Source organism: Furipterus horrens, unplaced genomic scaffold (genome assembly GCF_987537825.1).
Source record: "Furipterus horrens unplaced genomic scaffold, mFurHor1.1.pri manual_scaffold_13, whole genome shotgun sequence".
Taxonomy (NCBI): Eukaryota; Metazoa; Chordata; class Mammalia; order Chiroptera; family Furipteridae; genus Furipterus; species Furipterus horrens.
In genome coordinates this window covers 30,421,594-30,444,694 of record NW_028327183.1, presented here as the reverse complement: position 1 = coordinate 30,444,694, position 23,101 = coordinate 30,421,594, and the positions used below count along the sequence as shown (strand labels likewise).

At 53.4% G+C, this 23,101-nt stretch overlaps 1 protein-coding gene across 1 annotated transcript; it reads right to left on the bottom strand.

Moving 5' to 3' along the window:
• Positions 1 to 12,502: 12,502 nt before the first annotated feature.
• Positions 12,503 to 19,149, bottom strand: LOC149994353 (speedy protein E4-like). The gene is made up of 7 exons (XM_090259039.1): positions 19,041 to 19,149; positions 18,293 to 18,505; positions 17,704 to 17,766; positions 17,585 to 17,643; positions 17,134 to 17,219; positions 15,405 to 15,576; positions 12,503 to 12,622 (listed from the first exon to the last, which is right to left on the bottom strand). The coding sequence occupies exons 1-7, from the start codon at positions 19,147 to 19,149 to the stop codon at positions 12,503 to 12,505; spliced, it is 822 nt and encodes a 273-aa protein (XP_090115165.1).
• Positions 19,150 to 23,101: the final 3,952 nt, after the last annotated feature.

Below are 23,101 nucleotides of genomic sequence, written 5' to 3'. Positions count from 1 at the left end.
TCGTGCTTCTGATCCATCATTTGAACACTTGGATGAGACAGTCAGGATGTACCCGAAGTTGTATTTTTTATTTGTTCACGTCCATGTTTCTAATCTGCTTGTACCAACCCTGAGTGAAGTCCCATCAGTTCTTCCAGAAAACGGTATGGCAGCTCCTCAACATTCTATGACGTAGCAATTCCAGGTCTGGGAATTTCTTGGAAGGAAATGAAAGGAGAACTTGGAAGAGCTATGTGCACCTCCCGGTTTGTTGCAGCATTATTCGGCAGAGCCGAGGTGTGGAAAGAACCTGGGTCCGTCAGTGGATGAGCGGGTACAGAAGACGTGAGATGTCCTTTTCAAGTGGCACGTTACTCAAGTAGGAGAAGGAACGGAATGCAGCCATCTGGGACAGTGGGGATATAGGCCTCGAGGGGGTTACGTGAAGTGAAAGAAACCAGACAGAGGAAGCAAATTCTCTGCCTTCTAGCAGTTTGTTTCCTTTTCGTTCTGATTTCTTGACTGTGTTGCTTAGCAAATGTTTCTTTTTCCAGAGCGTGGTTTTTGTGAAAAGTTGTAGAAGCTGGAGATCATTGGTCTGTCTTGTCAAGACATCTTTGCAAAGCCTAAACTAATATGATCCATGATTAACTTTGTTCTAAGTCCAGACAGCATGAGCATCAACGATGGATAATGAAGTAATTTGTCCCCAAATTCAGTGTAATTTTTAGACACCTTAATCTTAATGTTATGATTGATGTTTTAAAGCCAGCACTGGTAGTTACAGTGCCCAAACTGGGTGGGTGGCTCTCTTCTCGCTTTTCTAGGCGTGTCTGTACCCTTACTTTTCATCCCGTCGGAGGATATTAGGTATCCACTTCTTTAGATGTGAGAAACTTGTCTGCCCTAGGAAGAAGCTCTGGGGTGCTTGCAGGGGTCCGTTCTTTTGGTTTCTGGGCCGACAGCCTGACTGGATGCGCGGATGGCGGATAGGAAGTGAGAAATGCATCCGTGAGCCTCCCGCTGAGGCCCTCAGCTAACGGGGCTGCCTGTGGGCCCGCTCCCCACTCCAGCCCAGCATCCGGCTCCAGCCCTGTGGTGGTCTTTCCTTCAGTTTTCTCTCCATGTGTTGCCCCTCTCCCAGCCTCCCAGTCCCCCAGCCCGCCATTTCTGTCCTTTGCTCTGTTACTTTGTAGAGTCGTGAGCAACGCTCCGTGAGTGCACCAAGTGTCCCGAGCCCCAAATGCCTCCCCAGCCAGCCTTTCCTCTGTGCCCCTTTGGAGGGGGCTGCGAAGGCTCCTGTTAAGGCTGATGTCGCCCAGGAGCAGCGGGGTCACAGGGAGCAGCCTGCTCACTCACCCCCTTGTTGGGTGTGGCGTGCATCATTAGCACCCAGGACTGGGGATGAAAGAACAGAGTAAGAAAGTCGTGGCGACCCCGTTCTCTTGGGCCCGAAGTTGACCTGTTCACCTCTCTGAAAAGGACCATCGTTCCCCTTAAGCCCGTCTCGGAAGATTGTGGTTATTACTTGCTTTAGCGCTTCCTACCCTGTTGTCAATTGAAAGCGGAGCAGATGATGTCCTCTTACCAAGTACCTCCCCCAGGAACTGAGGGCCGCGCTCCTCCATGGAAACATGTGTGGTTGGGGACAGAGAAGTAGGCAGGCAGGGCGGTGGGGCTTCGCTGTGGGCCAGGCTGCTGACTGGGCGCTGAAGCACTCCGGCTTTCTTCCCGGTCTGGGGGCTAGTTGGTGCCTTTATGTATTCAGTCATTTCCGTGGGTCTGTTCCTCTGAGACTCCCCTTGTGAGGTGCCCCTCCTTCACGTGGCTGCGCCACCAGCACAGGTAGAGCGTGGCGTTCCTGCAGAGCAGCTGACTGTGTGGGGAGATACGTTCAGTCCCTATAGCTGGGCCGATTTCATTGTCTTGTTGCTTCCGCATCGCACCAGAGACTCTCCACGCTGTGATCACATGGCCATTTTGGAGTGCTGTATTGGCTAGTGTTTCTGGGTTGGGATTTGGTGACATTTGGGGCGATTTCCTGTCAAACGACTGTAAGTTCTTCATGGGCCTTCCACGTCCATGCGCCATTCTGGGTGGCTCAGCTGTGCGCTCCAAGCTCTTGCCCCCTCCTGTCTGCCTCAGGGAACCTCAGGCTGTTGTCGGGACCCGTCTGCCCTGCCACATTTCCTCTGCAGTTCTTCCAGCTCCTAGCATCCCCTCCCCCTGCTCCTGTGGTCCTTGGGCTTCACCCTTGCCCTCAGAATGATTCTCATGCTGGCTGCTGCCTCCGGCGCGGCTGTCCCCCCTGACTGCGGGTCCCACCGCAAGGCCGATCTGCTCAGGATCTTCCGATCCTCCTGCCTTGTGCACGTCCAGACTTTAGTTTCTTGTCTTGCCCCTGCTTCACATCTCACCAACCCAGGAGACGTGTGTCCCTCCAGAGGAAGTGAGTTGGGGAGGCCCGAGTGGTCATCTCTCCTGGAAATGTAACCCTTGCTGTCCTCTCGTCTCATGGGCGAGAACAACGCTTCTGTGATTCCTCTAAAGCCCAGAATTTCAGGGGCAGGAAGCTGGTGCTCCGCCGGTGCCCTCCCCGCCTTTATCCTGTGGGAGCCCGCGTGGTCCTGGCTGTACCCTCAGTTCCTCTGTTATTTGTCCATAGCTCAGTGTGTTAAATCTCTTTAGAGTTAGAACCAAGCTCGCTACACCAGTCCCTGTGTACACACACTCAAGAAAAGTTGTGTGACTCTTAGGGACGACCAGCTGGCTTTTATGAGTAATATGACCAGTTCTTCTCTTTGATAACTGCTTTTTGAGTGTTGTGAGGCTATTTGATGATGTCATCTTAGAGCAGCATGGAGATGGTTGTCATCCGTGGCCCGTGTGGCTCAATGGATTGAACATCGGCCTGCAAACTGAAGGGTCGCCAGTGCGATTCCCAGCCAGAGCACATGCGTGTGTTGCAGGCCAGGTCCCCAGTTGGGGGCATGTGAGAGGCAACCAATCAATGTTTCTCTCTCACATCCCTGTCTCCCTCCTTTCCCTCCCTCTGAAAGTAAATAAATAAAATCTTCAAAAAGGAAAAAAGAGTGCGAGCACTCCAAATAGCATCGTAGAGGGAGGCAGGTGCTCACGTGTCCCAGGCATTACAGGCTGTGACCCCCAGAGGACAGCATACGTGGTCAATAAGGCCCCTGCAGAGCACGTCTTGGCTGTGGGTGTAGGGGGTCGGGCAGGTAGCTGGTGTTTGTGCACGCAGACCCAGGGAAAAGCCGTGAGATAGGAAAATCTACCTCTGTAAGGGAGAGCAGGGAGCAGACTGAAGCAGAGGCTGGCCAAACTTACATATGAGGTACGTCTGGGGCAGCTGAAGAATGAAATGGATCCCCACACCACTTGGCAAGCACCAAAGAATGACATAGGAAAGAGGGGTGAAAGTCACAGGTACTAGTACATGAGTGCAGCCAGGTATAGGTAATTACATGTTTGGCCCGGGTGGGACAAGCACCTGTTCTGGGAACCAGTACACAGCAGGAGACTATGGAGGATGCCGATTTAAATCTAAATGAAGATCATTTCTGATCAACCAGTCTCTGAGAGGTGTTTGCAGAAATGAGCCTCCATTCTGGCTCAGGTCCAACCTGTGGGACAGACACAGTCACGTCAAAGAACAATCTTCTCCGTAGGTGGGTAGGGACTTCTGGGGAGCAGGAACTGGTGTGGTCAGGGGTAGGTCAGGATGTGAGCAACAGACTGGGGACAAGGGCCATGACGAGGTGAACACACACACGTGCGTGCGGGGATGTGGGCAGACAAAGGAGGCTATCTGGAGGTTTCTTTTGACTGGTTATTCTTGACCCCTTGAAAACGGTTGGGAAATTCAGAGAATAATTTATATTATCTTCATTTGGTATCCTAAAGTGTTTAATCTGCCCCCAACGAAAGCAGGTTTCACAATGCAGGAGCATATTTTTGTGAGTTTGCTTTTGAAGGCAACTCACCCTTATTCCCTGGCATAGGTGGGAGCGTGAGCCAGCCTTGATTCAGAAGCGAAGGGTCTGAGTTAGGAGCTGGCAGACATCCTCCATACTCAACAGCAGAACGAGCACAAGCAGAGGAAAACACTAGGCATACATTATACAAGCTGGATATCTTAGTCGGGGCACAAGGGTTCCCAAAAGAGCCACTCTAAATGCCCACAGGCTGCGCCCTCTGCTGTGAGCTCCATGGATCCATGACAGGGACAGGAAGAGAGTGTCCCAAGATTGCCCTCCCTCATGAGTTTCTGGTGTGAATCTGTTGATTAAAATGAAGATCTAGCACATTTTCTTTCCAGCCAGGCCTCTCATTTTTGACAAGTGCTTGCCTCCCAAGGTACCAGGGATTGAGTGCGATGGCAGAGAGGGAAAGGGTGTTGAGTCATATGAAAACTATTTATACCATCGTGAAAGTGGAACCATCCTTAGCCCTTTCCCTGCTGTGTCTGTTCAGGTGTAAACCCTCGCGTGAGGTCAGGACGTTTCGTGAAAATTCCTCCCGGTTACGAGCACATGAGGTACAGAGATGCGTACACCTGCCGTATGTACCTCCTGCTGCTTTGGCTTTGGCAGGGCAGCATGGTGAGAAGCTGCATGGGGAGGGACCTCTGACTCACGGCACGCGGACGCTTTGGTCCTAAGAGCCAGCTGCCCTTGGCTTGTGCTGTCTTTTCACCTTTCCGCTCTGTTCCCTGTGGGGTGGCCGTAACCAGCGTCGTACCTGAGCGGTGGGCTGGGCCGGGCCAGGTTTCTGCAGCATCTTTTGTGTTTTGGGGTAGTACCAGCACGATCGCTCTGATGCATACCTTAGCACCTATTATTTATTAAGGCCGAGCGGAGAGAGCAGGGTCGAAGCCCTAAAGCCCTTGTATTCCAAAAGGTAGTGTAAGTGGTTTGTCCTAGGCTTCAGTAGTCACTTGCGTTTAGACAGCATATGTGAATCTGAAGAAATGGCGTACCTGTACCCACATGCACGTGAGACAAAACGCCGTAGAAAGAGTTAATTATTTAGAACCGGATTCCTCTTGATGGACATTACTTGGGCTCTGGAACTTTTCCTAAGCCATATTCCATGGTGATTAAGGCTATCTCCAGTTTTTATTAGGTTGAGCTGAGATGCAGAGTGTGAATTTCAGTTGTCAAGAAAGATGTTAAAAACATCTGCTTGCAGGGACCCGCTGCTGCTTATGACCTCAGCCCCGCTGAGTGGGCCCTGTGTCGGCATCGCCTGTGTGGACGAGACCCACTTCTGAGTCTTATAAGGGCACGGTTTCTAATAAAACCTACTCGGAACACAAGGAATAGAGTCACCTGTGGCGTTTCTCCTAAGCCCTGCCAGGCTCTGGACGTGCGGCTGACGAGCTCGCTTGTCCCATTTTACTTATAGCGGGGAACCCCCCAGGAGTCAGTGTGGAGACGCCAGGACTGGTGGGCGTGCTGGGGGCAGTGTCTGAGCGCTGTGCACAGCCCACAGTGCTTGTGTCGTCGGGCCCAGAGCTGAGCTGCCTGAGTGAAGACCAGTGGCGAGGGGGCTCGTCAGGAGTGTGTATAAGCGGTCAGGAGGAGCCGGGCCCCAAGGGGGTGAGGTGGGCCAAATCTGAAGGCATGAATTGTGTTCTCCTCCAAAACCTGTTGGAAGCAGCCTCTCTAGAACATTCTGTCTTAGACGGCCCCGCTCTCGCTCTGCTTGGCAGTCAGTGAGCCACGGTGCCTTCTCCAGGCCCGTGGAAGAGAATATGACGTAGCACTTCTTAATGAGAGTTGTCGATCAATCGCCATGGCTGTGCTGACGGGAACAGCCTGGCACGGGCTTTTAAATGCAGTGGACAAGCACTTAGAGGGTCATTATGTCATACATTTGCCACGGGATTCTTCTAGAACAACAGTGTCTCTGGAACTGATAGCCAAGACCGAGAATGGAATTGTGACCCACGTGTGGGAGGGAGGCTCGGGGGCTGGGAGCTAGGAAGTGCCTGGAGTTGTGTTGGGCGTGTGTTGTGGTCGGACGTTTTCTGTAGCTTGTAAGAATGTATCGTGAGTCCAGACTTTTCACCACGCCTTCCAGGGCCTCTGGACTTTAGCCACGTGTTATGATGTCCCCCATCTGCTGATAGCCAACAGCTTAGAAGGCACCGTTCTAACTGGAGATTGCTGTCCTCTCTACGCTTTGGGTGTAGTTATAAAAATGGAGTAGTCATTGTGTTGTAGGAAATTAGGAAGATCCAGAAAACATAATGAAAATACGATGTGGGTAAGCATTGGCTGCATTTCTCTGTGGACATATTTAAACTGAGTGGTCTCTTGCCTCCATGAGTATGAGGAAAAAATATATAATGTGTGAAAAGAGAGCCATGGCTGGCACGGCTCAGTGGATTGAGCGCTGGCCTGTGGACCAGAGGGTGGCCCGTTCAATTTCCAGTGAGGGCACAGGCCTGGGTTGCGAGGCAGGTCCCCATCGGGCGTGCATGAGAGGCAAGCACAGATGGATGTTTCTCTCCCTCTCTTTCTCCCTCCCTTCCCCTCTCTCTAAAAATAAATAAATAAAGTATTTGAGGGGAAAAAACAGTCATTTCAACCCTAATTTCAAACCTCTCTACGCCCCAGTATCCCAGTGCTCCTAAAATGTTCTGATGCAGTGCAGCTTCGAATTTCTTCTCTGTTGTTACCCAGACGTTCCAGAGAAGCGCTGTGACGATTGGTTTGCGAGGTGCCTGGGACCTTGCACTGTTTCCTCCTCCTCCGTTCGCTCCGTTCCTGGAGCTACTGAGGGCCCGTGTCCCCCTGGTCTTCTCAAAGCCTCTAGGCCGTGTTCTGCTGGACCAGAAAGGATCCACAGTCTTGACCGAGTGCACGACGCTGTCCTAGAGAGAAGCAAGTCAGCATCACCTGAGGCTGCAGATTGGGACTGTCAGGAGCTTTGTGGCCTCAGATTAGTGGCTTTTGCAGTATCACTTGTGTTTCTTTTTCTCCATATCAGGCCATGTGTTATCTTACTAATCTGTGTGTGTAAGAAGGTGGAAGCATCATGGGGCGATGTGCTGTCCTTATGACATACCTCCCACGTGTCCCTGTGTGCAAATTGATGGTGACTGTTGAAGTGCATTTTGAACTTGAAAATAACGACCTGTAGGGCTCTGGCTTTGAGGTTCTAACCTAGAATCCTGGCAGTGCTCCAAATTGCTCTAGTAGATAGAAGGAGTTTGGTATACAGTGAGGCTGGACAGGCCACTTTCAGCCAGTGTGCACCTCAAGGCTGTCAGGCAGGAGGAGGAAATCCCCCCTCATTCACAGGAGGGTTATTATCTTGTTGTAGTTAGAGAAGCCATGTCTCAGCTCTTGCAGCCAGGCAGGAGGGGTTCCCTCTTACTGGTGGGAGATCAGCCTTGCACTCAGGTCTCCACCTGACTGGACGAGGCCCACCCCAGTGGGGAGAGCGGTCGGCTTTACTCAGTCCGCCGGTATAAGTGTTAACCTCAGCCAGAAGCACCTTCCCAGGCGCATGTGCAATCATGTTTGGCCAAGTGTCTAGGCACCCTGTGGTCCAGTCCAGTTGGTACACGACGTTACCTACCACACAGTGCCTGCACAGAGACCCCAGACCCTACGCCTGGCAGTCAGGGCTTTACGTGAGTTGGTTGCCCATTAATTCAGTCAGCTTTCACCGAACAAGTACGTGTGCAAAGGCAGAGGAAAACTGAAGTGAAGGACATTTTCCAAAAGGTTTACTGCAGCTGGTCCTCTCTCTAGTGAGATTTCAGGTTGGCACTGGGTTTCCTTCTCTCCAGTCGTCTTCAGTGAATACGGTTGCCTTGCTTTTGAAATCAGGTGGGGAAGTGCGATGTTTTTAAAAAAAGAGAGAAGACCCAACTTAATTCTTAATGTACAGTCCCATGACATTGTGGGCTCTGCCGCCACCTCTTAAGGACTCCCGTGCCCCCTCAGCTGTGTAAACGGACGCGAGGCTCGTCATTTCACAAAGGCGCTCAGCTCAGTCCATGTCTTGCAAGACAGCAGTTCCCTGTCATTGGAGCTGCTCACACTGAGGCTGGGTTTCCAAAGGACTCCGTTGTCTGTTTTACTATGCTTTTCAAAGACGTTTTCATTCTTAGAATTCTTTAGGAAGTTTTGTAGGTAAGCTTTGCTGAATTCCTTGTGTGCAAGGCTGTTACAAGCCTTTGTAATTTCTTCATAGTCCTGTCTTCCCCCTCCTGCCCTGTCCCCTGATGCACTGTCAAGTGAAGACTGGCTGGCTCTAAAATGAAGACCCGCTTTGTCTCTTCCTGTAGTGCTCCACCGATACAGACACATCTCGGGGTTGTGGCAGCCGGATATCGGGCCCTGTGGAGGACTGCTGAATGTGGTGGTGAGTCCGAGAGCCTCGCGTGTGAATTCTTTTCTTTTCTTTTCTTTTCTTTTCTCTTCATGTGTGGTTTCTTGTGAAGTCAGGACTGCTGCCCCATGTGGATGGAACTTAGTGCCTTTTCTACCCGAGGGGCAAGTCAGCTGCTTGCTATATGTCATTGGAGCAATCACAAGGAACCTCTCATCAGTTATTTTTCGCGGCCCTAGGTGGTTCTCTGTAGAGCAGCTTCTCCCCCACCGTGAGGTGTGCATGTGCCCTGAACAGGGCCTCCTGAACAGAAACGCTAGGGCCAGGCATGTGCGGTTAATACTTTGCCAGCTCCGGGCAGGCGCCTGGGCCCAGGTGTTGCTGTAGCTGATGTCCCAGTGGAAACAGTCGGGTGCCCCGGGGAGCGCTGGTGTTCTGCCCCTGCTTCCCTTCTCGCTGGCTCAGGCCAGAAGCCCGGTCCGGGAGACCGGCTGCTCGCCATGTAACAGTGGTGGGTCTGCCTCTCAGCGGCCCCGGACAGCCTCAGTGTGGCTCTTCCGAGCGTGGTCCAGACGGGCCACCTGGGGACTCTGGTTGCTCACCGAGTGGGGTTTGCACGGGGATAAGTATGGCTTTATATTCTTTGGTGGGAGCGTTCGTTAAGAAACACACTTTACATATGTTACGTTTGATATCACTGGGCAAAAGCCTTGCTATTAAAGCATTTTCTCAGGGACAACCCAACAGCTCCCAGCGTGGGCGTATGTTTTTCTTTTTAGTCGTGGGGTGGGTGGGGGGTGGGGGTGAGAATTGTTTTTCATACTGGCAGTGAGTCATAAAAATGAATAAAAAGAAGCTTCTCAAAGCAGGGGAAATGGATGCCATGACTGAATAACAGCAACTGGCTCTCGTCTCAGACAGGCAGCCACAGGAGTGAGTAAGTTCTCTCCTCCCGTGGCTAGAGCTAGAAGCTGTAGATCTGGGCTCTTCCTGGGCAGGCAGGAGCGACTACGGGGTCCTCCCGACCGGGCTGTCCGTGTCCCTGCACTGAGAATGTGGGTGCATTTGTGCTGAGCGTGTGTGTGGGGACTGCGTGTCCTTTGATCTGAGTTCTGTCCCTTTCTATCTGTCACTGGTTCAAACACACAAGAATAGCGGGAATGGTAGCATGAACTGCCAATGCCTGCCACCGGGATTCAGCAGTTACTGGTAGTGCGCCAAGTTTGTGGCCTCTGTCTCTGCCCCTTGCCGTTCTGTTTTTAGGAGGTTTCAAGCAAATCCCAGGCCTGTGTTGCTTCATGTGTTCATCCTTCAATGTGGATCTCTACAAATGTGGGTATTTCCCTACATATGCACCACGTTCTTATCACATCTTGCAAAAGTAGCGGTAATTCCTTGACATTACCTGAGACCCTGTGCATATGTAAGGTTCCCCGATAGTCTCAAAACTGCCTTTGACAGCTGGTTCGTTCCAATCGGGACCCAAAGCAGGCCCGCACGCTGTAGTTGTGTGTTTTGCTCGTGATGTCCTGTTGAAATCAGCACCCCGTTTTTTTCTCAGGTCAGTTGCCCTATTTATTGGGCATCACTTAGGAGATTATTCCGCTTCTTCCTCGTGTCGTTTAGCTACCTCCCCTTTCTAAAAGGCTTTCTTGGATTCAGGTCTAACTGCTTTTTTTGCATTTAAAGAGTTCATTTTTCAGCTGTATTGAGATATAATTGACAAAAATGTAAGATTTCTAAGGCACACTGCATGGTCCCACCATCTAGCTACCGGTAGTTAACGTATCCATCATCTCACGTTGAAGTTGTCTTCTCAGTAAATTTCAGTGATCAAATACACTGTTATTAAGTATAGTCTCATTGACTTTTAGAAATATTTATTTATTTTTAGAGAGAAGGGAAGGGAGGGAGAAGGAGAGGGAGAGAAACATCAATGTGTGGTTGCCTTTCACACGCTCCCACCTGAGGACCTGTCCCCCAACCCAGGCCTATGCCCTGACTGCGAATGGAACCGGTGACCCTTTGGTTTGCAGTCGGGCACTCAGTCCACTGAGCCACAGTAGCCAGGGCTCACATTGTTTTTCATTAGATAACGACTCTGTCATGAACAAGCACTTGATGGGCAGGGCCATGCTTGTCCCATTGTGATAGATCAGGGGTATCTTGATGTGTGTTGGCCCTGAGGTGCTCCGTGGGCCTGGAGCATGCAGACGTGGGTGGTCACTGTGAAGAGCTGCGGGTGAGGAACCTCTGCCTTGGTGCCTCAGGTAACCCTCCTGTGGACGTGCGCCCTTGTCCTTCCTACAGGTGGGACGGCTCGTTCATTATCGGTTGAATGTACCTGCCTCCCCATGGCCCCGATGTGGATGACCCCATGCGATTCAAGCCCTGGTTTAGAATTCACCTGACGGAGAAGAAATCGACCCACGGCGGAGTGCATGTATGGCCACAGCGGGCCGCACAACGGCCACATCCAGGTGAGTGTGTGCTCGGGCTCCCTTAGGTACGGCAGCCATGTGCGGGCAAGGGGCCAGGCCTCCTCTCTCTTCCCGGTCTTGGTGCCAGCGAGTTTGCCATGGTGTCTGTAGCTACAAGCCCGTGTCCGTACAGAGCAGGAGAAATGGGAGGAAACAGGGCTCTACCCCCACTACTTCTGTGTGTTGTTTAGGCTGTGGTGCTGTATGTCACTCCCCAAAGAGTCACTAGTTGGACCTCTCCACTGGTTCTGCATCCAATTAAAAGCATTTGTTCTTTCCAACCACACCATTCCTCACTGTTGTTTTTTCAATACCCCTGAGACTACTAAATGATAGCCCCTTTTTCCTGCTCTAAGAATCGCCTTGGACAAGTGCTTGTTATCATTGTAGCGCAGTGTTTCTTCAGATTGTAATCATCGGTTTTATATTATGCCACATATTATACTTCAAAAGCCATATTGAAGGAAAGAGTTTTTTTTCTAAAATAATTGTTGTCACAAAATAATTTTAATGCAGTAAACTTTTTGCTAAATTGTGTCAAAGGACACGGCTTACAAAAGAAGGGGGTATTTACTACATGTCGTGAAATTTTCAGCCCATGAATAATGCTCTTATAGACATTTTCCATCAACTGCATTTCTGAGCAAAATAACATGGCATTTCTCCTACAAACTTTAACAGTGACGCATGGCGCTCAAAGGGTTAAGCCTCATTGGAATCAGAGAAGGTGTGAGGGTGCTGTGCACCTGTGGGTGGGGTGAGCATGGCTCGGGAACATGGGGTGCCCCTGCTCCCTACGGATGTGGCATCCTAGGTCAGCCACACGGCCTGGGCCCCGCGGTGGGGCGGGGAGGTGCGGGCTCTGCACCGCTGCAGCCCCGTGCGGCTCTGCCACGCTCTCCCGTCACCCTCCCCGCAGCAACGGCCTGACCTGCCGCCGCATCTACCTCCCGCCCAGCCACCCGGAGGACCTCATCAGGCCGGGCCTCTTCAAAGGCACCTACGGCAGCCACGGCCTGGAGAGTGTCGTGCTCAGCTTCCATGGGAAGCATGCCAGGGCCACGAAGATCACGGTAAGTCCTCGGGCCACCGGGCGGGTTCAGCCCTGCGCGGATTTGTCAGGCGGGCCTTGGAGTTGCACGACTTGGGCGGCAGGCACCCTGGCTCCTTGGTAGGGCCCAGACCACAGCACCGCTTCCCCAGGATGTGTTTGGGAATCCAGGTCCTCAGGCCTGACCCAGACGCACCCAAGCTGGGTCTCAGGAGATTGTAAGCAGTTCGTCTTTCCCACACAGAGAAAACACTGATGCCCTTGCTCCACCCTGCGGATTCTCACGTAATGGGTAGCGGGCTGGGTACGGCTTCCGCAGGCTCCCCGGGTGACCCCAAGGGCTGTGACATTGGAGATCCCTGCGGTGGCGCCAGGAAATGTCCCCGTCCAAAGTCCCCCTCTGGAAATGTCCTTTATCCTGGCTCCTTTCCTTCCCTGTCTCACTTCCGCCCTCCCTTACCAGCCCGCCTGGATTACTCCCACTAAAACCCTGGTCCTCGGCCCTTGCCTCAGGCTCTGGGATGAGGAACCATCGATAAGATAAGGCACTCTGACTGGGTCTTGAGGGTGAGGGAATGTTCCGAGGGGCAGGGCCATCTGAGCTGAGACTTGAAGATGAGTCTCATTTTCCACCAGTGAAGGGTGAGAACAGAATGTCTGGGCAGAGGCACACCGTGTGGAGGCCGCCAGGTGACAGTGCGGGGTGTGCAAGCCACGTAGGAGACTCATGCTTGGCAGGGGACTGCGATAGAGGATGGAGCTGGGGCGAGACAGTGGGGGGTTTTTAGAAGATCACAAGTGCGTCACACTTGTGTTTGGGAAAAGGCATTATGGCCGAATCGATGGCCTGGGATGCAAGGTGCGAGTGGACAAGGGAGACCCCCTCAGAGGCTACGGCAGACAACGTGGCAGGGGAGGTGCTGTGGAGAACGTGGCGCTTGGGCCTCAGTGGCGGCAGTGGTGATTTTATTCCAGGTATGGGGGAGGGTTTGGTCCCATCGTTCAGAAATCGGTCCAGATGTGCTCCAGGGCAGTGACAGCCACCTGTCCTTAATGCAGTGGCAGCTTTGCTGCAGTGACCCCACCCATCAGGGTGCTGTGTAGTTTATGAGACCTGAGCCGCAGCATTCCCTGCCTGTGTGTGTTTTCTTGAAGCTGGCGCGAGGAGCCACAAGAGGGCGCTGTCTGCAAGCCTTTGGTCTGGCACTTCCTCAGAGGCCAGGACTGGAAGCTGCTGCTCCATGGCCCAGCTTGGCCTCGACTTTACCTGCTGTCTGCTGTGGCTGCGGACTGCTGTCTCCAGGTAACGCCCTGACCTCTGAGACCTTCTGGGCAGAATGTGTTCCAAACAGTTGTGAAGGGGTTTTGGGAAAGTTGTTCCCGTGATCCGTGGCACCTCGGTCTCCAGTCTGGTAGCACAAAGCAACATCTACCCCCCTCTTCTCTTTTTTCCTGCTACTCTCTTTATCCCTTCTCTGTGCCTTACTATTTACTGAGCAAGTACCGTGTAATACAGCTCCATCCGGGCAAACTTTCTACAGTGGCATATTCTAGATCAGTACCTTTCAGTAGAGGAGCCAAAAGGCACATGTGGCTATTGAGCACATGAAATGTGGTCACTGCACTTGAGGTTCTGAATTTTGATATTTGTACCCTTGATTTTAACTGTGAACGGCCATGTGCGTGCCCTGGGTGAGAGGCTCAGTTGCTTAGAGTGGCGTTCCTGTGTGCCTAAGTTGTGGGTCCGATCCCCCATCAGGGCGCATCCAAGAAGCAGCCGGTGAATACATAAATAGGTGGAACAACGATCCACGTTGATATCACTCATTCTCTCCCCAAGGTTAATAAAAAGAAAACTTTATTTTAATGAAATAAACAGATACCCAGCCGTGTGCGCTGAGCCGCTAACACACCGGGCAGCGAAACCACAGCCCTGTGGCTGCTGCTCTTGACCCGCCCTCCCTGCTGGCTCACATGACAGCACCATGGGACCCAAGCGAGGCCTCAGGACCCTGGTCACAGTAGTAGCTCGAGACATGCTCATCAGCTTCTTGCCTTTGAAGGCTTTTTAGTGTGAGCGCGCGGACAATGGCTTCCGTGTCTGCCTCATCTTCAGCTTGAGCTCTCAGTAGGTGCCAGGTACCCTGCAGGCTCACAAGTGCTCCCCAGGTGGGGTGGCCACTCATGCGAGTGCAGGGTGGAGACCCAGGCCCCAGGAGTGTGGCAACCTGTCCGCCTCCCTTCCCACAGAGCCAGGCCAGCTCCCAGGGAGCACAGTGAGCTCGAGGCCACTCCCTGCAGGCCTTGCCTCTCCTCTGGGAAACAACGTGTCTGGTTTCCTGAGAAGAGGAGGCTGTCTGGTGGCTGTTCAGGGACCGGAGACAAGACACCATTGGAGGAAAACCGTCCTTTGGAAAGATCATGCTGGAGAACGTGAGCCGAGCTGCTGCCGCGGGTGAAAGCAGCCTCAGTGAATGAACCCCGAATGTGACTGAGAAGCACCCGGAGGAATGCCTGCTGCACCGAGCCGGAGACTCTGCTGTGAGAGAATGTCAAAGAGACCGTCCAATGCACCGAGGACTGCGTGAGCCACCTCACCGAGAAGTGGCGCCCCTTAGGGGATGTTGGGAGAAGGCCGGTGAAATGAGATAGGCTCCCAAGAGGCCGCCCACTTCTCAGATGGGAAGAATCCCAGCTCTGCCCAGCAGAGGGTCGGTGCATTCTGAACCAAGGCCAGGGATGGGCAGTGCTGGCCCAGAGGGGCTGGTTCCCGTGGTTTCTCCCCAGCCTGGGGTCTGAGACACCAACCTGGTGCCGAGGACAGTGTGCTCGAAGGATGTCCCAGTCAGGCCAGCGCAGGCCAGGGGCAGGCGGCCTTCCTGCTCTCCAGGCTGTCGCCTTCCTGCCACAGCAGCGGAAAGTTTGAAGACAAGAGAAAGAGAGTGGAGCCGGGAGTGGGGAGCGGCCCTGCCACACCAGGAGTGCGTTTCATGCCCTGTTTCATAAAGAACTCTATTCCGCAAAGCTATCGTTTAGAATGGAAGGGCAGGGGAAGTGCTTTTGGGACAAGGTAAAGCTAAAGGAGTTCCGGCACATGCCTGGCTGTGTGCCTGGTGGGTGTGCTTCAGACGTGTGGCAGGGTGACGGAGAGGGATGGGGTCGACGATCATGGGCGGTGCAGTTAAATGTGTCGGGTTTCCTCCAGGGTCCACAGATGATTCCGTCTGCACCCGTGGGGACACAGCCCTCCCTCCGTTCACACCTACCTTAGCCTTCGGGGTCTGAGAAAGGAGGGCACGGTCTCGCCGCCACACCCAGAGCTGGGGATCGAAGGCCTGGATCTGGAAAGACAAAGAGTCCCTGAAAAGGTGAGGGCTCTCCAGGTGGACCCACGACCCTCCCCTTGTCCGCCCCTTCCCCCCACCCCCGTCTCTCTCACCCCCCCAGTCCCAGCTGTGAGGCCCAGGACCCTTTCCCTCCGCAGCCCGGCACCGCCCTCCACCAGAGCCCCGCCGCCCACCTACCTCTTCACACTCCTCCTTGGTGACCCATGCCCTGTAGCCCATGGAGCGGAAGAATTCAAACCGCTGCTTCTGGAACATGGGACGCCAGGCGCGGTTGTTGTTCCCGTAGAGGAAGAAAATGATGGCCTCTTTAGGGGCGCAGCGGTCCTCTTCCATGTCAATGGCGAGGTAGCTGAGGAAAGCCATCAGGGTGTCAGCTGAGAGCAGACGGAGAGGGGCCCTGCCTGCAGTCAGCTTCCCAGAGAGGACGCAGGCAGGACGGCCTTCACACAGGACCCGCAGGAGCCCCATGCAGGGTCGCAGAGCGCCTCCCAGGCACAAGAAGCCCCTGCTGAGCAGGCAGCTGAAGGGCCCCTCTCCTACCTTGACGATGCAGATACAGTGAACTGAGTGGGGAAGCCCACCCCCTTCGTTGACCCTGCCGTGCGCGCGCACACCCGTCTCCCTGTCGTGTGAGCCCCTGGACAGCTCCTGCGGGCAGGAGCCGACTGGCCCATCTCAGTCCTCACGGTTTCCTACCAAGTGACTGAGGCAGGACTGGGTTCCTTGGCGCATTCCCTCAGGGGCCCTTCTGAATGCTCCCATCCTCACACTCCCTGGCCCTGGAGGTGCACTTTGTAAGGTTTCATAGGACGAATGACCGAACGCTTTGTGTCCTCGTCAAGTGCAAAACTGATGCCCTCAGAGACTCAATGTCATACAGATTGTGCGACATGAAGAGGAGGGTGCCGAGTGTTTTAAGAACCCGTTGATATATATGTGCTTTTTGTTTGTTTGTTTATTTAAATTAGCAATGCTTTTCCTTGGCTACCGGGGTGCAGAAGTGAGGAGGTCCGAAGGTTTTGGCGTTTGAGTTAGTTTCAGAGGAGATTGTGTCTTTCAGTTACATGCGTGTAAAAGTACCGCGACAGAAAGCACAATATACAGTCAGGGAAGGGTGTTGGGAAGAGCAGCGAAACGAAGAAGGGAGTGTCAGGGTGGTCACCGGGTTTGATGGAGGGTGCAGAGAGAGCTGATTTCACAGCGAGAACTCTGGCCTCGGTTGAGAACAACATGAGCCAGTGGACTTGTTGGGTGGGGGGGTGGGGAAGTGGTTAGAGCTGTGTTTCGAAGTCCATTCAGGGAGATTGGTAAGAAAGAGCCCTGGGTCTTACTGTTTGTTCTCCTCCCCCGAGGAGATGTGTATTGATTCAGAGAGAGGGAGAGACATTGACGTGAGCGAGAAACCCGGATCGGTCGCCTCCTTCAGGAGCCCTGACCGCGACCGAACCCGCAACACTTCGGTGGACCGCACGGCACTCGAAACAGCCGAACAGGCCGGCCCGGGACCCGGGGCGAGTATTCACAATCGATCTGTGGTATGTGACGGGGGCCTGCCTTGAGGAGAAAGACCGTGACATTTGGTGTCGTCGAGAGGTGTGGCGGGATGTAGGGGAGAAGACTTAGGAACGGTTCGTCTCAAGCCTGTTTACTCAGGGGAAGGGTGGTGTGAAATGTTTGTGAGGACCTGATGTTTTCTTGTGGTTTCTTCAGTCTTGTAACGGACATTGGTGTTGTTGGGTCTTCCTAAGAACAGTGTAAGACACGCTGTAGTCCAGTCCTATCAAGTTCATCCCCAGTGTACACGGTAGAAATGGGGTGGAAAGCAGGTGAGAGGTCGGAGACCCGCTCGTGTCCCCGCGCTCCCCAGAGGATGAAAGTGACTGATGGGGTTCAGCACGGTACTCACAGGGCCAGGAAGAAGTGGATGCGCCGGTACTGCCAGGAGAACAGGACGGCGCGGCTCAAATAGGCCAGGACCATTGAGAGCAGGTACTGGTGGGAAGAGGAGGAAGACACACACGAGGACTCACATTGTGAAAGAGGAAGAAGAGCGGGATAAGGGAAAGGCTGATGCTCCCGGCATGGCAGGCGCCTAGGGTCTCAGAGATGCTCTGTGTTTGGGCCGGCCGGCATCGGGAGGGTCTCTGAGATGCTGGAGCGAGGGGGAGTCCCCAAGAGCTGAGAGAAGAGGGACAAGCCTTGGGCTCAGGTCCCAGAAGAGCCGGGGCAGAGGCAGGGTTGCCGTCCGCACTGCGAGACACGCCTAGGTCCCCGAAGGCAGGTTGTGGGGGGAACTGCGGGCTCAGGAAACTGCTGCCTGATCCGAGGGTCGATGGTAGAGCAGGAACCCCTCTCACCTTATCTGAGATTCTCAGCTGCGCGTCCCACTCAAGGAAACATTTGATGACAGGGTCCTCTGTGAAGAGAGGGCAAGTGTGAGCCTGATGACAGCAACGGAGTTTCCGTGGGAGCGTACCGGGCTCAAGAGGGGAAGCGTGCCGCTCTGGGGGAAGGTTGAGGAGCGGGGCGAAGGGTGAGGCTGCCAGGAAGAGGGATAGAGGAGATCGTTCCCTGGGAAAGGAAGCAGGTGTGTCACCACCCTCACCCACCCAGTCCCGGGGGACCGAGCGACACGTAGGGTGGCAGCAGCTTATCTGCGTGACTGAGATCTTAGCGACTCAGTGCTGCTCCCCCATCACGCATGAATGCAGCCCTGCTCATTCATGCCAGAGCCATTCCGTCCTTTGTCTGTTGACAGTCACATCAAGGTGTGAAGTTGGCCTCCTTCTCTCCCCTTACACACGTGAAGGTATTTAGATTCAAAAGGCCAGTGAGAGCTCAGAAGTCTCCGAGGGTGCAATACTCACAGGCCACGTGATTCCCAGTGCAAACCCTCCTCAAGTCTAGCCTAATCTAAGGGTCCCCACTGAGACTCGATAGGGAGCCCACCTAGGAAGGAGAGCCCACCAACCAGCAGGGAGTTCTTTTCTGTTGGAAAAGTATAGTTCTTCAAAGTTGTTACTTAAGAGTAGGCTAGGAGGGGGCTCTCCAGGGTATCTGCTTACTGAGAAGCCTGGCAAAGGCCTCCTGGTGTTCTCTCTGGACCGTTGTACCGCGCTTCCTTTTCAGGGTCATTTTGAGACCGTCCCGGTCCTCCACGAGCCAGGTGTTGTTAGGCGTGGGGACGGTCTCCTCCTGTGCCCCCCGCCTCTCTGCTCGCCCCCTCTTCCGCTTTGCTGCGGTTGTCCGAGCAGCGGTGGTGGATTCCACACAGGCGCCTGAGTTAAGAACCCAGGGTACGTTATAAGGCTTTTGCCTTTGAAATTCAGCTATTGGTCACCAAAACCCGACCTCGTTTCCACCCCACCTCTCCCCCCGTCCCTAGAAACCAACCCCTCCATTCTTTCTTGTCTCATAGGCTACCGGCCTTCTCCCCTGCCATCTTTTCATCTTCCTCCTTTGGTGAATCCAATACTCCGCCCCTCCACCGCCCCCCATGTTCACCTTGCTGTTATTCTTCTGTGTCCTCAAAGGTCTTCCTCGTTTGAGAGGATTTCTCCCATTGAAGGGGGACAAAAGGACCGTCCTTGTTTCTTCCCTTCCCTTCTCTCATCTTTGAATCTCATCTCCTATCCCTCCTTGCTTGCCTCCCAGGCTGTCCTTTCATGGGGATCTCCTGGTCCCCAGCTCCTGTCATCTCCTGTAATCCGGTGGTGCTCTGAATCTCTCCTTTCTTTCACACACAGCCTGCTCAGGGCCCCCTTCCTCCTTAATGTCAACCGTGCCAAATCCCGCCGCCCCCTGTTTCCTCACCTGATTGTCCTGCGTTCCCCCGAGTAACTCTGAGCTCCATCGGGCTCCCTGAGGTGCTCGGCTCTGGGCCAAGGTGGTCACAGTTGGCACTTGAGTCAGTGTCAGCCATGGCTCCTTGTTGTCCTTCCGTAAATGTGGGCGATCACAGAAGTAGTTGCCCACCTGGGCTGCCTAGCGCCACGGAATGGATCCTCCCAATCAGGAGGTTCGGAAGCCTCTGATGTCATCGGTTATTCCCACCCGGCCACCAGTTTGAAAGACTCAAACACACATATGTACCTGCCATACATAGAATCCATGTAAGTGCCACGCATGCACTTACTTCTCCTGACGGTCAGGGTAAACAGTGTCTCCTGCTGCTGACCCTACAAGCTCAGACCAGCCTCCAGAGCTGTCCTCCAGTGTCAGCATCGCTCTTTACCTCGTCCCCAGCCAGTGCGCTGTTGTCTCCATTCTGAGCCTGAACTGGGTTGGCAGGTCTTCTCTCCCATTTCCATTTCAGAGTGTTGCCTGGCGGGAGAGGGAGGTAAAGCAGAAATACTAAGACCTTTCAAGAGCAGGGTAAAAGTGTAAAAAAGTTCCTGGGTCCGTGGCCCTGCCAAGTGACAATTTAGTTTCAAACGGCGAATTTGGTGCGCTGACCTGCGTGGCTCGTTGCACTGAGCATTGATCCTGCAAGCGACAGTTTCACCCGTGTGATTCCCGGTCAGGGCACCTGCCTGGGTCGCAGGCTGGTCCCCGTCTGGGGCCCTGTGCAAGCGGTCTTTGCCTCTCTCACACATCGGTTTCTCTCCCTGTCTTCCTCTCTTTCTCTCTTCCCAGCTCTTCCCTTGTACAATAGTGAATAAGTTGATCTTATTAAAATAATCAGTTGAGCGCGGTACAGGCACTTTGGAAAACGACAAGCACAGCACCAGCAAGCACAGGTTTTGGCGACGCTCGATGTCTCAGGAAACGATGTTCAGGATTTGGAAGCAGGGGAAACGCATCCTCAACCCTCAGGCAGCTTTCATTCCAAGAGACGTTGTGAGAACCTAAAATCCTAGAAAGCCGCACATGCGCTCACATGCTTCAGACGGTGTCTACGATTTGAGGGAGTCCATGAAGCACCCAAAGCCTGCCCCTCAAGTCCAGGGAAGGAACTCTCGTCCACATATCCACGTTTTCAGCCTGTGTTTCACTCTTGAGTCAGACATTTCACTACCGCTCAGGTACCCTATGAATGAAATGTCACCCACACAGGAAGACTTAAGTGGAAAGGTCTCCAGTTGAAGACAGAACAGAATGTTCCCTGTGCAGGTGGGGAGGGCAGATGCAGAAAAGGTACCGACCAACCCGTTACGCCGCAGGGTCAGCGGATGCTGTTTCTGAACCACCTGCCAGCCTCACAGCTCTCCTGTTTTCCTGGGCACGGAACCCTTTACTTCCTTTTGTTTATCCTCCCTCCCTCCCTCCCTTGCTTTCTTATTGTGGTGAAATAACATACTCAGTTTACCGTTTTAACCACAACAGAGGTTAAATTCGCGGGTATCGAACGCATGCACCTTGTGCTACAGTCACCGCCGTCCGTCCGCAGAACTTTGTCGTCTTCCCAAACTGAGACTCTGCACCCAACAAAGATGAACTTTTATCCGTCTCCCCCGGTCCTGGTAGCCAGCCACCCTTGCGCCTCCTGTCCGTAGGAGCTTGACTACTGTAGGGAACCCGTATCGGTGGAATCCTATAGTGTCTGTACATTTATTTCAGGCTTATTTTGTCAGCGTAAGGTTTCAAGGTTCATGCATGTTGTTGCATGCGCCAGAATTTCCTTCTTTTTATAGGATGGATGATATCGATTATAGAAACCGTATCTTGTTGCTGCATCCATGGGCTGATGGACACTCGGGTTGTTTCCACCCTTGGGCCGTGAGTCGTGCTTCTGATCCATCATTTGAACACTTGGATGAGACAGTCAGGATGTACCCGAAGTTGTATTTTTTATTTGTTCACGTCCATGTTTCTAATCTGCTTGTACCAACCCTGAGTGAAGTCCCATCAGTTCTTCCAGAAAACGGTATGGCAGCTCCTCAACATTCTATGACGTAGCAATTCCAGGTCTGGGAATTTCTTGGAAGGAAATGAAAGGAGAACTTGGAAGAGCTATGTGCACCTCCCGGTTTGTTGCAGCATTATTCGGCAGAGCCGAGGTGTGGAAAGAACCTGGGTCCGTCAGTGGATGAGCGGGTACAGAAGACGTGAGATGTCCTTTTCAAGTGGCACGTTACTCAAGTAGGAGAAGGAACGGAATGCAGCCATCTGGGACAGTGGGGATATAGGCCTCGAGGGGGTTACGTGAAGTGAAAGAAACCAGACAGAGGAAGCAAATTCTCTGCCTTCTAGCAGTTTGTTTCCTTTTCGTTCTGATTTCTTGACTGTGTTGCTTAGCAAATGTTTCTTTTTCCAGAGCGTGGTTTTTGTGAAAAGTTGTAGAAGCTGGAGATCATTGGTCTGTCTTGTCAAGACATCTTTGCAAAGCCTAAACTAATATGATCCATGATTAACTTTGTTCTAAGTCCAGACAGCATGAGCATCAACGATGGATAATGAAGTAATTTGTCCCCAAATTCAGTGTAATTTTTAGACACCTTAATCTTAATGTTATGATTGATGTTTTAAAGCCAGCACTGGTAGTTACAGTGCCCAAACTGGGTGGGTGGCTCTCTTCTCGCTTTTCTAGGCGTGTCTGTACCCTTACTTTTCATCCCGTCGGAGGATATTAGGTATCCACTTCTTTAGATGTGAGAAACTTGTCTGCCCTAGGAAGAAGCTCTGGGGTGCTTGCAGGGGTCCGTTCTTTTGGTTTCTGGGCCGACAGCCTGACTGGATGCGCGGATGGCGGATAGGAAGTGAGAAATGCATCCGTGAGCCTCCCGCTGAGGCCCTCAGCTAACGGGGCTGCCTGTGGGCCCGCTCCCCACTCCAGCCCAGCATCCGGCTCCAGCCCTGTGGTGGTCTTTCCTTCAGTTTTCTCTCCATGTGTTGCCCCTCTCCCAGCCTCCCAGTCCCCCAGCCCGCCATTTCTGTCCTTTGCTCTGTTACTTTGTAGAGTCGTGAGCAACGCTCCGTGAGTGCACCAAGTGTCCCGAGCCCCAAATGCCTCCCCAGCCAGCCTTTCCTCTGTGCCCCTTTGGAGGGGGCTGCGAAGGCTCCTGTTAAGGCTGATGTCGCCCAGGAGCAGCGGGGTCACAGGGAGCAGCCTGCTCACTCACCCCCTTGTTGGGTGTGGCGTGCATCATTAGCACCCAGGACTGGGGATGAAAGAACAGAGTAAGAAAGTCGTGGCGACCCCGTTCTCTTGGGCCCGAAGTTGACCTGTTCACCTCTCTGAAAAGGACCATCGTTCCCCTTAAGCCCGTCTCGGAAGATTGTGGTTATTACTTGCTTTAGCGCTTCCTACCCTGTTGTCAATTGAAAGCGGAGCAGGTGATGTCCTCTTACCAAGTACCTCCCCCAGGAACTGAGGGCCGCGCTCCTCCATGGAAACATGTGTGGTTGGGGACAGAGAAGTAGGCAGGCAGGGCGGTGGGGCTTCGCTGTGGGCCAGGCTGCTGACTGGGCGCTGAAGCACTCCGGCTTTCTTCCCGGTCTGGGGGCTAGTTGGTGCCTTTATGTATTCAGTCATTTCCGTGGGTCTGTTCCTCTGAGACTCCCCTTGTGAGGTGCCCCTCCTTCACGTGGCTGCGCCACCAGCACAGGTAGAGCGTGGCGTTCCTGCAGAGCAGCTGACTGTGTGGGGAGATACGTTCAGTCCCTATAGCTGGGCCGATTTCATTGTCTTGTTGCTTCCGCATCGCACCAGAGACTCTCCACGCTGTGATCACATGGCCATTTTGGAGTGCTGTATTGGCTAGTGTTTCTGGGTTGGGATTTGGTGACATTTGGGGCGATTTCCTGTCAAACGACTGTAAGTTCTTCATGGGCCTTCCACGTCCATGCGCCATTCTGGGTGGCTCAGCTGTGCGCTCCAAGCTCTTGCCCCCTCCTGTCTGCCTCAGGGAACCTCAGGCTGTTGTCGGGACCCG